Source organism: Channa argus, chromosome 1 (genome assembly GCF_033026475.1).
Source record: "Channa argus isolate prfri chromosome 1, Channa argus male v1.0, whole genome shotgun sequence".
NCBI lineage: Eukaryota > Metazoa > Chordata > Actinopteri > Anabantiformes > Channidae > Channa > Channa argus.
This window is the reverse complement of record NC_090197.1, coordinates 16,212,268-16,225,003: the sequence shown is the minus strand read 5'-3', so window position 1 is coordinate 16,225,003 and position 12,736 is coordinate 16,212,268. Positions and strand designations below refer to the sequence as shown.

The 12,736-nt window shown below is 39.9% G+C and overlaps 1 protein-coding gene across 8 annotated transcripts in view; it reads left to right on the top strand.

Moving 5' to 3' along the window:
• The first annotated feature begins 5,361 nt into the window (after positions 1-5,361).
• LOC137125690 (potassium voltage-gated channel subfamily KQT member 4) overlaps positions 5,362-12,736 on the top strand; it is a 39,282-nt gene continuing 31,907 nt past the window's right edge. For 2 of the 8 annotated variants that reach the window (XM_067501556.1, XM_067501546.1), the window contains exon 1: positions 5,364-6,623. In XM_067501556.1, the coding sequence (XP_067357657.1) occupies positions 6,322-6,623 (302 nt within the window). In that variant the 5' untranslated portion in view covers positions 5,364-6,321. Of the gene's footprint in view, positions 6,624-12,736 lie in introns of all 8 variants that reach the window. The other 6 variants (XM_067501603.1, XM_067501593.1, XM_067501610.1 and 3 more) reach the window with 4 other exon arrangements.

Below are 12,736 nucleotides of genomic sequence, written 5' to 3'. Positions count from 1 at the left end.
ATCTTTCCCATCATTTTTGTACAATAATTATTATTAGTGTTCTTACTGTTATTTTTGCATGTAGTTTGAACTGCCAGCATGACATGCAATAGATAGGTACAATTTTATTTTTGACATTTTTTGTAAACAAACTTTGTTTGTGACAAAAAATAAAATCCATTAAAGTTCTGTTTATACAAGTATTTCTTTCTCAGTATGTATCAGCAAGTACCAATGTTTTTGTTGTTGTTTTTATTCTACTTTTAGGTACATTAAATGCCGCACTAGTCTGTGGAGAGTAGACAGGAAGACAGGAGACAAATGCTACTGTACACCAGGAAAAAAGACTGTAACCAACACAGGCAAACAACTATTTATTGCAGGTGAACACATCTGGCGACCAGAGCCCAAAATATTGCCTTTATTTATCTTAATAATATTGTTATGGATAAAGAGTAGAAGGGATAGCAAGACAAGATGTGTTTCAACACTTCAGACACTTGACTTCAAGGAGAAATTGGTGGTTTTAATTAATTGCTCCAATTTTAGTACTAAGCTTGTTTGATTCATATATGACCAGAGGAGGGCAGCACTTATCCAACAAACTGCAAAGCTACTTCTAACACAGGTATATAATTTTGCTTAAGCAGTATAGACGTATTGGAAGTGCAAAGAACCATAACGGTCTGGCAAAAGTGTGCAATCAATACCTTACCCAAGTTAGACCCAAATGAGATTACGTAAACACCACTAATCCTGTTTTTGCTGTTCCCCTCGAGTGCTGGAAAAGTTTCATGTGCCACAAAGAGCAAGCAGTTAACAATGGAGTCACGAGTTATTTGGCTGAAGCCTGTTCAGCTCCTACGAGATCAGGCTGCATTCCTTATCCAATCTAAATCTTAAAAGGAAGAGAAGTAATCATTGTGGAACAGAAAATTAGAAAAAGACATAGATGCATGGTCACATTTAATGGTTTTAAGGATGAAGGTCCAAATTGCAGCTATCACTTTGAAGCGTTTTCTCATCCAGCTGTAAAAAGAAAAGACTTTCCTACACATACATCAAAAACTGCACAATTGTCTGGCTGAGCCACAGTAGTCAGAGCCACAAGTAAACATTACTCAGACCGGAGGCCCTTTTCTTAATCGACTTAATTGCCGAACAATAACTGCATTAATGTGTACAGACTCATGCTCAGCTCTTTCTAATAAGAGGAGCGAGAATTGTGAGAATGTTTGAGCTTAAGTCAAGCGTGTAAAGGATTGTCTGGTGGTATTTTTCTTGGCCGGCTCATCTGGTCAGATCAAGGCAACCTTGGCCAGATGAATTGGGGCTGACTGCCTTGGCTGAGGTTTGTGCCGTGTGATTGGGCCCAAACACTTGTTGGTGCCGCCAAGTTAGCAACAAACTTGTTACAGGAATGGACATTTACTTACATGGGGTTTGTGTTTGATCCTCTTTTCTGAGGTGTCAAGAGAGTTTCTTTTAATAACCATCAAGCATATTGCTTGCTTTTCCTAGCTTCTGGCTTGTCAGTATTATTTAAGAATAGAATGGAAATGTGACAGTTCAGTGATGCATGTAGTAAAGTTAGTCTTATCCCTTATTTCCATTTGCAAGAAGCACAGTGTACAGGCTAAGTACAAGTATAAGCTCTGTTTTTAGTGCATTAAACATCTTGAAAAGTTATTATATTGATTTATAAATCTGACAGATTGATTACACACGTATGAAATAGTATGAAAATATTCATATATTCAAGTCATACTTTGTGTGCACAGACAGTTCTTGCTTTGGATCAGTTGTGTGTCTCTCCTCTCTTTTCTATTAACCTGCGCCATGATACGAGCACAGCCGGGCTTCCAAAAGAAGTCAGAGGTGGAGGAGAAATCAGATCTGCTGAATCATGTATTTCCATTAACCAGGTTCCTTAAATGCATGTAGACATTGTTCCCCGATTACCCGAGAAAGCTAATTTCTCTGAGGACTTAAGGGCATGTAAACGCAGTACGCGAGACTTGTTCAAATTGAGTAAAGGGTGAATGTATAGTTAAATACAGCCGCATGCCACAATAACAAAAACCCAAACCATACAGCCAGGGCGATGCTGGAGTGACCCAAAAAAAGCCTAAACTTAAAGCTTTCAGAACATTTGTGAATACATGAAATAGCATAGTGATTCAGTGATGTCCCACTAAACCACTGCCCAAACTATTCATGTTGACTTTTAGCCCAAATACAGGAATCTCATTTTCAGGAGTTATGGTATAGAATTGTATTGAAAACTGAGATTACTTTCTTTAACCCTCTTAATGTTGTAACCCTTGATAGACTTAATTAAGTTCTGCCACCAGACAATAGTAATAATAATAGTAATACTTGTGTATTCAGTCAGTCTTTTTAGCTTGAAGCTGTACGGTCCAGGGTTGTTTTTGGCAGGTGGAAGTCAGGCCACACTCTCCACTCCTCTAAAGGTTTGTCTGTAAAATGCTGCATACTAACATGATGAATGTGCCCAATCATTTCTGTAAAGGCTGTAAAAACATACTACACAGGATCTTTTGACCGTTCATGAATAGGCCACTGAGTGAGGTCTCTACTCAAACTGCAGTAGTTTCCTGACTTAGTCACTGGGTGTTATGGCCGACACCTTTTTAAATTCATGTTATTGAATGGCAGACTGTCAGATTGAATAACAGAGGAAAACTGTCTCTTGTCAACTGACATTTTTACATGGGCTATGTGATAGTTAGATTGTGTTGCTCAATGGGGGTTCTTGCTGCAAACACAGCCCTGTTTGACACAGTGTCATTTCATTTCTCCAAAGACGGTAAGCAGACTTATAAAAAAACATTAAAGCAACAGACACTGTGTCAACATTTCATCTGGCCCCCTCCCCTCTCCTTTCCTTTCTTTATCCCTCTGAAGGTTTCCATTAAGAAAAGTCCAGTGTTAAAGAGAGAGATACAGACAAAAAACAGAGGAGAAAAGAGATCAAATAAAGGCAAACAAAAGTGTGGTCTGCAAAAAGCCATTACGTGGTGCAAGTAACTGTCTAACCACATAGAGGAAATCAAAGTCAGACAGAGCAAGTTTGCACTGTACTACTGTATGTGTAGCACCTAGTTGCTGATGTGAGTATCTTTAAGTTCCCAGAGCTCACCAGACTCTGTGGGGTACATGAGAATACTTTGGAGTGAAGAGTGCAGTGGAAAAGCAACAGCAAATTAAGAGGTGGGCTTGAAGGAGCCTCCTATCACTGGGACCCTAGAGTCCGGTCTGGGCCATCCCTGACTGTAATGCCACACAAGTGTGAGAGGTATTATTGGGAGCCACCAAATCTGTTTATGAGCTCTTTCTTATGGTCTGCTTGTGCACATTTGTGCATTGAACCATTCGTTCCACATTCACATGTTAGAGTTTGACCTTGCTCAGCTGTTGTGTGTTGTCATGGTGTGGCCTTTAGCACAGGGGCCACGTTAAATATCTGCCCACCTCTGAGCGTTGTTTACTGTAAGAAAAGTAACACCGCAGCAGTGTTGGTACTGTTATAGAAAGCGGGCATGCATGGCTTTGCGGTGGTAAAACTTTGATGTAAATCCCTGAGGGTATGAGCAGGGCAGGCCTGTTTGTTGACACCTGTTTTCTTTCTTGCTGCCTGGCCTGGTTCTAGCTGCTGAGAGATGGAAAGGAGAGAGGAACTTACATTTCGCTTAGTGACTTAGTGGAAAGTGTTTGCATTTTGCTATCCTAAAAGGCCTGGCCGTTACATGGTTTGGCATATAAATAAGATCAGTTACAACTTAGCAATTTCTTTATAAACCAGTTTTACGCTGTATCTCCAAACTCAGCTGAAATAAGCAATAGGCAACACCAGAAAAGTAGCTTAATCGTAGGCTGGTGCGACACTTGGTTTGACATGTTTTCATTATGATAGATACAGCTGGGCAGTGATTTTTTATTCTGTTTTTAACATTGTTTTTTCTGTTTTGGATACTAGTATTAGTACATTTCCAACCATTAAACTAGTACTTTTTTTATGTCTGACTTTTTGATAGACCAATATGTTTTTCTAAATTTTGCCAAAATCAAACATATTGTTTTATTTACCAATATAGTTTTTTTCTTCAGTCAGGAAGAAAACTTAACTTAATTTCAAAGAATGGTTAAACCTAGTGCCAAATCTTTCTTGATACTTGACAGGCAATACTTTGTGCTAGATATGTATTTCTGTCACTTTTAAAAGGTATTAATACCTAGCCCTTAATTAGCAACCATGGATTAAGTACACTCAGCTCTAATTTAAAGTAAATGTACTAAATGTAACATAATGGGAGCAGTGGATAGAGGAATTCAGCCCTGCATGAAAGAATCTTTTTTTTTTTTTACTTTATTTTAAGTAAAAACATATGAGAAGAGAGAAATTTAACCTGACACTTTAGTCTGTATTAACATATTAATGTTAGAAGTCCAGCTGTCAGCAGGTGATCCCATTTTATAACCAACACTAAATCCATCTGTCTACGTGCGTTTGATGCTAAGTGAATAGTTAAAGATTATTGATGTTATGTGATGGGAGTGGTTCCTGGGAATAATGTCTAGAGTTGTGATTTGCGAGAGACTCGTGTTGCATTCCCAGATGTCTTTCCACAGCCCTGCAGGTTCCATAAACTGCAGTAGCCACAATGGAGAGGAATACACATAGCATTAGTAACATGCCTCTGCTGTTGGTATGAAACACTGTGACATTTAGACCATGGCCAAATGCATATTTGAAGGTGCAGTTTCTTCATTTTTTCCCAGGCAATGATAATCATTTTATTCAAGCGTAAGAGTTATATCATCTGCTTTGATTCCAAAGATGTGAGTGATGTGCTGGAGAAATAAGTAGGTTTCTTATTTTTTCATTCCATTTTATCATCAGGGGATTAGCTTGGATGATCTCTAGGTTTATATTTGACCTAGTAGCTGTGTTTTCACTGAACAGAGCAAACTGTTTAAAGAATCTAATTACTTTGAATTATTTTCTGTATTTGATGGTGTCACCTTTGCAGGAGTTTGGGGACCACACTGAAATACCTAAATGCACCTCAGAGGCCCTGTGACATGGGATTGTTTAGAGGGCACTGAAGCCCTTTTTTATTTGTGTCATACCCACAGGCCTTGTGTCACAGCCATTGATATAGAAATGTGTGTCCAGGCTGTGGTAGTCAGTGTTGCTGTGTCTCCCAGCACCTGTTTCTGCTGCAGCCATGGATATAGGCCCCCCTCCCCATAATAAACAGCCATTTTCATTTCAGGGGAAAGAAAAAGGAAACGTTCATCTGAGTTGGTATAATCTGTTCTTCATAGCCGCCAGAGTGGCCCTGCCTCTCTGTCTCTGTGCAGGTGCTTTTGCTGCCTACAGTTACTGAAAGTATTTAAACCAAATTTTGGAACTCCCCACCTTAGAGAATAGTGCATTTTGATTCTCAAGTTACATTAATGCTAATGCTGTGCAGCATTTAGGGACATATGCATAAACATCGGTTACCAGCTTTACCAGAGAGCTCTCATTCTTCCGGGAAAGGTTCATAAACAAAAAAATGACTGTTCGTACTCCGTCTCTCCGTCACTACGTGCATCCCAGGCTCATACTCACCCCGTGCGCAGAGTCTTCGCCGCTCGTCAGCTTCTCTTTTTCTGCACGTAAAGTCATCGAAGAAGAGGTTTTCAGCTCGTAAGCGTTTATTAAGCTAGATTTTTTTTATCTGGACTTTTTTTTCTCTCACAGACTTTCAGAGTTTGTCGCCTGCGATTCTGGACATTATACTGATGGTCTTGACTTCTGCGCGCTCCACCCCGACCGCCGGAGCGGAGGAGCGCTGGGTCAGAGAAACGCACAAGGAGGGGAGAGCAGGCTGATGTTAGCAGCCGTGGCGTGCCTCAATTAAAACTATAGAAAACAGCTGAGAGGAAGAGCCGTCTTGGCTGATGAACCAACGAAGTTGGTTTAGATAACACAGATCGACGGCACGACCACTGCGCTCGCTTGTTTTGTTATATATATTTACTTTGTTGATGCATGTGCGGTTATCTCGCCAAAGCAAAGGCAGGTCCTTAGCTGATCACTTTCAGAGTGTCGATGTTAACAATGATCACTGAAGGTCATGTTTTTGCGCGCCATACTTGTCTAAATATTGTGCAGATTTTCTTTTTTGATCGTGTCTTCATTTAAAGATAACTTTCAAGTCGAGGCCGTAATACTTTAGTAACAGGACAATGACTTGGTCGAAACTTTTCTCGACGTTCCTGCAGATGATCCAGTGAAAAGTGTCTTATGTAGTTCGCGTGAAACTCACGATGCTAGGAAGTCCGTCAAACAACGGCGGCATCAGAATGCTGGCGCCCACGGCTCCACACGACGACAGGCGGGTCGAGTTCGTGGCTCTCACCGCCGTGCACACCGAGAGAAGCGAGCCCTCCACCCCGGAGCGCGCACACCCGTCTCACCGCACAGGGTTGTTGGGCACCCCGCTGCCAGGGCCACCTGGACCCCGGGCCAACACGTCCGCTTCAAGCAAGCGCTACAGAAAGTTGCAGAACTGCCTGTACAACGTGCTGGAAAGACCGAGAGGATGGGCATTCATCTACCACGCGTTTATGTAAGTTTGTCTCCGTTCTTTGAGTCTCTCTTTGAGTCTCTATTGTGTGAACAAACGCATCCAAAATTGCACGTGTAATTTTGTTTCATCGGTCTTACCTTGAGTAACTTTGTAAAGTATCATTACGTTTTTGAGTGAAGCCACACACTATACGTAGACACCGGCTTCATTAGGCTTTTCCCAATCATGTGTTTTGATCAATAGGCCGCTCTCCATCAGCTATGTGACGAATTTTCTAATTAACCAAGCACTGTTGCTTAGCAGCAATTAAAATGGTCATATGACATACATCATCTCAACACGGGGTCTGCTGTTCGATTAAATCATTTGAAGGATTTTGGATATGGAATTTAATTTATCCAAATCCACAGGGGGAAATTGGTATTTTTTGCAGCGTCTTTGATACATGCTGCAACAAACAAATTGAATATGTAAAGGTTCAATCCATTCTGAACCCAGTATATTAGAGATTATTACCCCAAATGAGATATAGGGAAACTTAGAAACAGCATCCCCATTATATAAAAAGTTTTCTTTGAGGGCTTTAAGTACTACTGTGCTATTTGACCTTTATTGTATACAACATTTAATCTATGTATGAGTATGAGCTCACTGGCCTTCTCCTCCTCTGACACATACTATCATCTCAGCACTGTGATGTAAAGATGCACATGCTCCTTTGATCATGAAGCAAAACAAAGCCTGTTTTTTTTTTTGTCCTCTTGGCTATATCCCATGAGTTCAGGGTCGCCACAGCGGATCATTGTCCGCATGTTGATTTGGCACAGTTTTTACGCTGGATGTAACCCTCCCCAATTTCTACCGGGCTTGGACTGCACAGTTGGGGATAGGAATGGACTGTTAGGGATTCAGTGTCTTGCCTAGAGACACTTTGACATATAGCCAGGACTGGGGATCGAACCACTGACCCTCTGGTCCGTGGATGAATGCCTTACCAACTGAGCCAAACAAAAGCCTGTTAACTTGTTCAAATTGTACCTGCTGTAAAATTAACCACTTTAACTAGGAAAAAGATGGGTAGACCAAAGTGTCACATTGAATGTCCAAGTTCACTAAGTGCATAGTTAAGTCAGGGCAGTTGGGCATGTGCAGCTGTCTTCCAGCTGTGTCTGCATCTGGCATATAGTGGACAGAGTGTTATGTGGGCTTCTTGGACTGAGCTGTGCTTTCCATGTCGTTGTTTAGACAAGTACAGCTGTCCCCCTGCCAATGCCATCATGTGTTTATAACAGAGGGAAGTCCCAGGGCAGGGCCATGTCTCATATGTTTTCCCATCATATTTATTTTTTTAATGTAAGCTTTATTCAACCTGGTAGTATTCCTTTGAGCTTAGCCTCTTCTTTTAACAGAGACCTGACCAGCATTGTGGCATTACAAGTTTCATAAAGGACAACACAACATCTAACATACAAGTTAAAACAAATTAAAAATAGGTGACAATGTGTGAGAGGTCAAATACACAGATGATGCAAAGATGCCAAAACAAATGTCAATTTTAAGAAAGCTAAAAAAAACAAAAGCGAAAACCGGACAGTTATTATAGGAATGATGATTTTCACTCCAACTATTCCAAGCGACTAGAGGAGATCACATGAAAGCTTTCATTCTGATCTCCAAAGGGAGATGTGATATTATTTAAGATTATGAATGAAAGATCAACTCTGGGAAATGTTTAAATGGCTTTAAAAATAAAAAAGAGATGCTGATCTGTCAAATGGTGCGTGGAGAGAAATGGTCAGCCCACTAAGGACAAAGCAAAAAGATGAGTTAACAGTTTTACTACAGTGACTGATGCCTTCAGCACATTAATAAACAACGGTTGACAAATTCTTGCATCTTTCACTTCTTATTTTTCTTTTTTTTTTTTATTAAGGTCGGTTTTGTTCCCACGGACCTTTAAACGTGCCTTTTCAGTGTACACAGAACAAAGTGCACTTCCTCAGCCCTGGCTGTTTCTTATTAAGTGTTTGCAGTTTGGATGCTGGTGATATTCTCCCTGACATTAGTTGGTGTCAGAGTCGATGGCAACTCTGCCATTGTTGTTATTTCTCTGTCAGTAAGCGAGGACAGGCGCGCTTAGGTGCACAGATCACATTTCAGATTGGAAGTTCTCAAAAATGAAACTGGACTCACTTTGTCAGTTGCCTCTGTAATGGCCTGTTTTGTGTATTTTTTTTTCATAGATTAAAAAATTCCCCTGAAACTAAAACGTTCTAAAGCTTAGGCCCCTGGAATATGTTTTGCTGCACATATGTTTAGCTGGGTGCATCGTTCCCAGTGTCTTTGCATTTGATTGACCAATTACATGTGAGGCAGTCACCATGCTATAGGCTGTACAATGAGTGAGGGAAATTAATTTCACAATAAAGCTCAATTAATCGTTGATCTGTTGTTATTACATTGGGCGATACACTGCTTGATGCTTTCATTATTCCTTTGTTGTAATGGGGGGGCACTGGCAGATTTGTTGTTTTGACAGAGCTGCAGGTGTATGGTTCAGCGTGTACATGACTCCATTGGGATGTCTCTCCACAGTCTTCAAATGTCCTCGTTGCACATGAGACGCATGCTTGGAGACTGAGATTTCATTGCTAGATAAATGTCTTGGGTAACTTTCAGATCTGTCTTTGAGTATTTCAGTTTATATTAATCTAAACTGTTTGACATTTGTATGTCAGATCTCTCTTCTGGATAAATAATTTCTTCAAACTCTGTCTCCTGCCGGCGTAACCCTGCCATTTGTTAGGTCAAAAGACTCAATTACACTTTTTCTAAATTGACAAAACAATGTTCCTACAAACATTTCTCTCCTTTTTTCAAAACACTGAACACAAACTCCAAACATCAAGCTCTGCAGCGAACTCAAAACTAATTTATCTTTGCTCCAAACTACACAACTGTGGTTAGATAATATACACAACCAGCCAGTGCAAAAACAATGTACAGCAGTCATTACACACTACACGAAAAGCCCCAAAACACTATGGTCTTGGCATAGCAGGTCAAAAAACCCTTTATACCTACACAAAGTATATTTTAGTTTATATTATTATCAGAAAATAAGCAAAATTTAATCCATTAATAAATTTGCTTTCTTTTTATTTACAGTACATAATGTCAATTGCTCACTCTGCCTCGGGACCATGTCTCTGGCCTGGGTCCGGCCACAGGACTACATGTGGCCATCTTTCAGTTTCACAAACAGAGGTTATTCTACAGGTGTTTATTGACAAGTTTACTTAAAACTTTTTTTACTGTAATGTCCTGAACTTCCTGATCATAAAGGCCAAAGAGAATGAGACAGGAAAAGAGACTGAGACAAAAAAAAATCTATGATTGCTCCTCTGAGTTTGACTGATATGACTGCTGTTGTTGTTGTTGTTGGTCTTTTTTGTTGTCCTTCTCTTTCTCCTCATCCACCACCTCTATTATATGCTCCTCTTCTATTGTTTTCCTCCATTCCTCGCGTCAAAGATCAACTCACAAGTCAAAGCATTTAAACTGGCTTCTACATTTTGTACTTACAGGGTTCAACCAGAGTCACTAACTGGACACTTGTGTGTGTGAAGTTTGTGTGTATTGAGTGACTACAGTGTTCTTGTTGTGTTTAATTTTGTGGCCTGTGCATACCATTTTGCATCAGTCAACTGCCATGTCCTCTGTCAGTGAGAGTGTGTTTAGAGTTTAGCAAAATGATTAAATCAGATGTAAAATCTACATATCTAACCAGGTGAATATTGTTTAAGGTTTGGGGAGAAGTGGGATGTTTCAATTCAACAATTGTTATTGGAACAATTGCCCCAAAGAGTGCGTGGATTGTAGAAAATGAGTCCTCTCTTGTTATAGTCTCTTGTCTCAAGTCCTCTGTGTCATCTTTGAATCCTGTCTTTTTGTTTCCTCTGCAGTAAAACTATAATGTCAGCAGGAGGGTTGGTCTGCTTGTCTGAGCTGTTGAAAGTTGTACAAACACAGTACGTCTAGAAGAATGTTGTTGTTGAGTTGTTTAAAAGAAAAAAAGTGTTTTTTAAGTCTGCAGAGTTCCGACACATGCCTCATTCTTTCATACCTGTAGTGTTAGCAGTGTGTGTAGAGGGTGCTTCTGCATGTCTTTGAGAAGTTATTGTTGGAAAGGGTAGATTTGCCTGGGTTTCCCCAGCTAGATTTCTGTCAGATTTCTTTGCTATGTGTAACTAGATTTTTAATCAGCTTTCTTCAACTGCGCATGTATGTAACAAAAGGCTGCAGATCGGAACATGCAGCTGAGTGAAAGAATGAATGAAATGAGAGATCAATAGAATTACCCTCATTTTTTAAAAACAAAGTCTGACAGAAAACATAACTAAAACAATGTGGTTCGCAGAGGTCTAAATAAGTTACTCATCTGATGTATTTCAAGTAACCAGTTTTTTTTTTTTTTAAATGGAATAAGCAGTCATTGTTTCTTCAATACTACTGGTTGATACTGTCATTTCTGTGTCTGTTGTGTCTGTGGATTAACTTGCCCTTTGCAGATGACCAACAACATTCTTAAGGATTGATTTTAGTGTTTCCCCTCACCTTTGACCTCTCAACCATTTTCACCATAGGCAGTGCTGCATATAGACATCACCTGTTACACATCACAGCAGGACGTCCTCTAGGTCCATGAAGCTCTGGGCTAAAATCAAACCACAAGTCTCAGATCAGGTCATACTGCATGGAGCAAACTAATATCAGTGAAAATCCAAGCAAGCATGTGATGTCTTCATGTTGACTTTGGCTGCTGTAGTCCAAGTTAGTCTCTGGCTTGGTGCAGCATTCCTCTAGACTCCAGCCTGAATATACAGTAAGAGTGCATGTAGATGGACAGGAAAATGAGTCAAGGCAGCACTGACCAGCCAGAGTAATTGATTAGTTCTAAGGAGAGTGAAAATATACCAGTTATGTATTATTGATGTATTTTATATAGAGGAGGAGTAGAGATGTAGAGCAAAGTTACACATAAGAGTGCTGTGGAGTAGACTGGAGCGCAAGTTTGATCATCTCTCCAAACTGGGTAGAGAGAAATGTCTTCAGAGGGAGCTTTGCCTTAATACTACTTTAAAACAACCACAATTTGCAGTTTCATTCCAAAAGCATTTACAGTAATCACTGTAAAATTGCTTAGTTTTAGGGAAACATCTTGGTTTGAGCTAAGACTTTTTAGTTAAACAACAATATCCTGTGTAACACTTATTGGTCTATGATATAACCACTGGACTTTCTCCTTTGCTTCTATCATAATCCCTGCAGCCATGAGAAGACGTTATTTTGACGTCAACATATGTTACTAAAGTAACTAGCGTAGTTTTCCTAGGGAGAATGTTCCCCTTAAAATGTACATTTCAAATGGGAGGTGTGAGGTGTGAACTGGAGAAATGATCTAACAAAAACACTATCAAGTCAAATAATTGTAAATGCTGAATCAAGTGTCTTTGGAATTTCAACCATAATGGAGGGTAAAAGTCACGATATCTTGCCCCCTGCTTCGATTGTGGCTCGTCTGAGATGTGTGTTATCCAATTTCATACAAGTGCAAAATCAAATCCCTGGAGTATCTCTTCAAGATAAGCAAGCACTGTGAGAAAGCTCCTTCAGAATGCACTTTTGGATGTAAACTTAACAAATACTGTACCTCACTCAGCAATTGATGAATAAATTGTGAGAACAGCTTACTGACTGTAAATCTGTCTTGGCTTTTAATATTGCATTATGCTTTTAAGGAAATTATGATTAAGTGGACATCAACTATTTTTTTTTCTCTCTTGCTCCTTTGATCTGAAATGGCAGCTTTACAAATTTCCAGAGAAAAGTTCTCATGTTGAGTCTTTAGCATAGAACCCTTCAGTCTCTATGGCGTATGGGAATCCCTTCATTTTAACCTTTTATGGCACAAGCATCAGAGATGGTGTCTGTTTATGAAAGCTTGTGCCTAAAGCCACATTATTTATAGATGTGGAGGGAGATACCCACAACAGGCCTTGCAGCCTAATACTCCATAACATCTCCACTGACGGTTTACCCAAAGAGGCCAGCACTATAAAGTCATGATTCATTCTTCATTCATTGTTTTT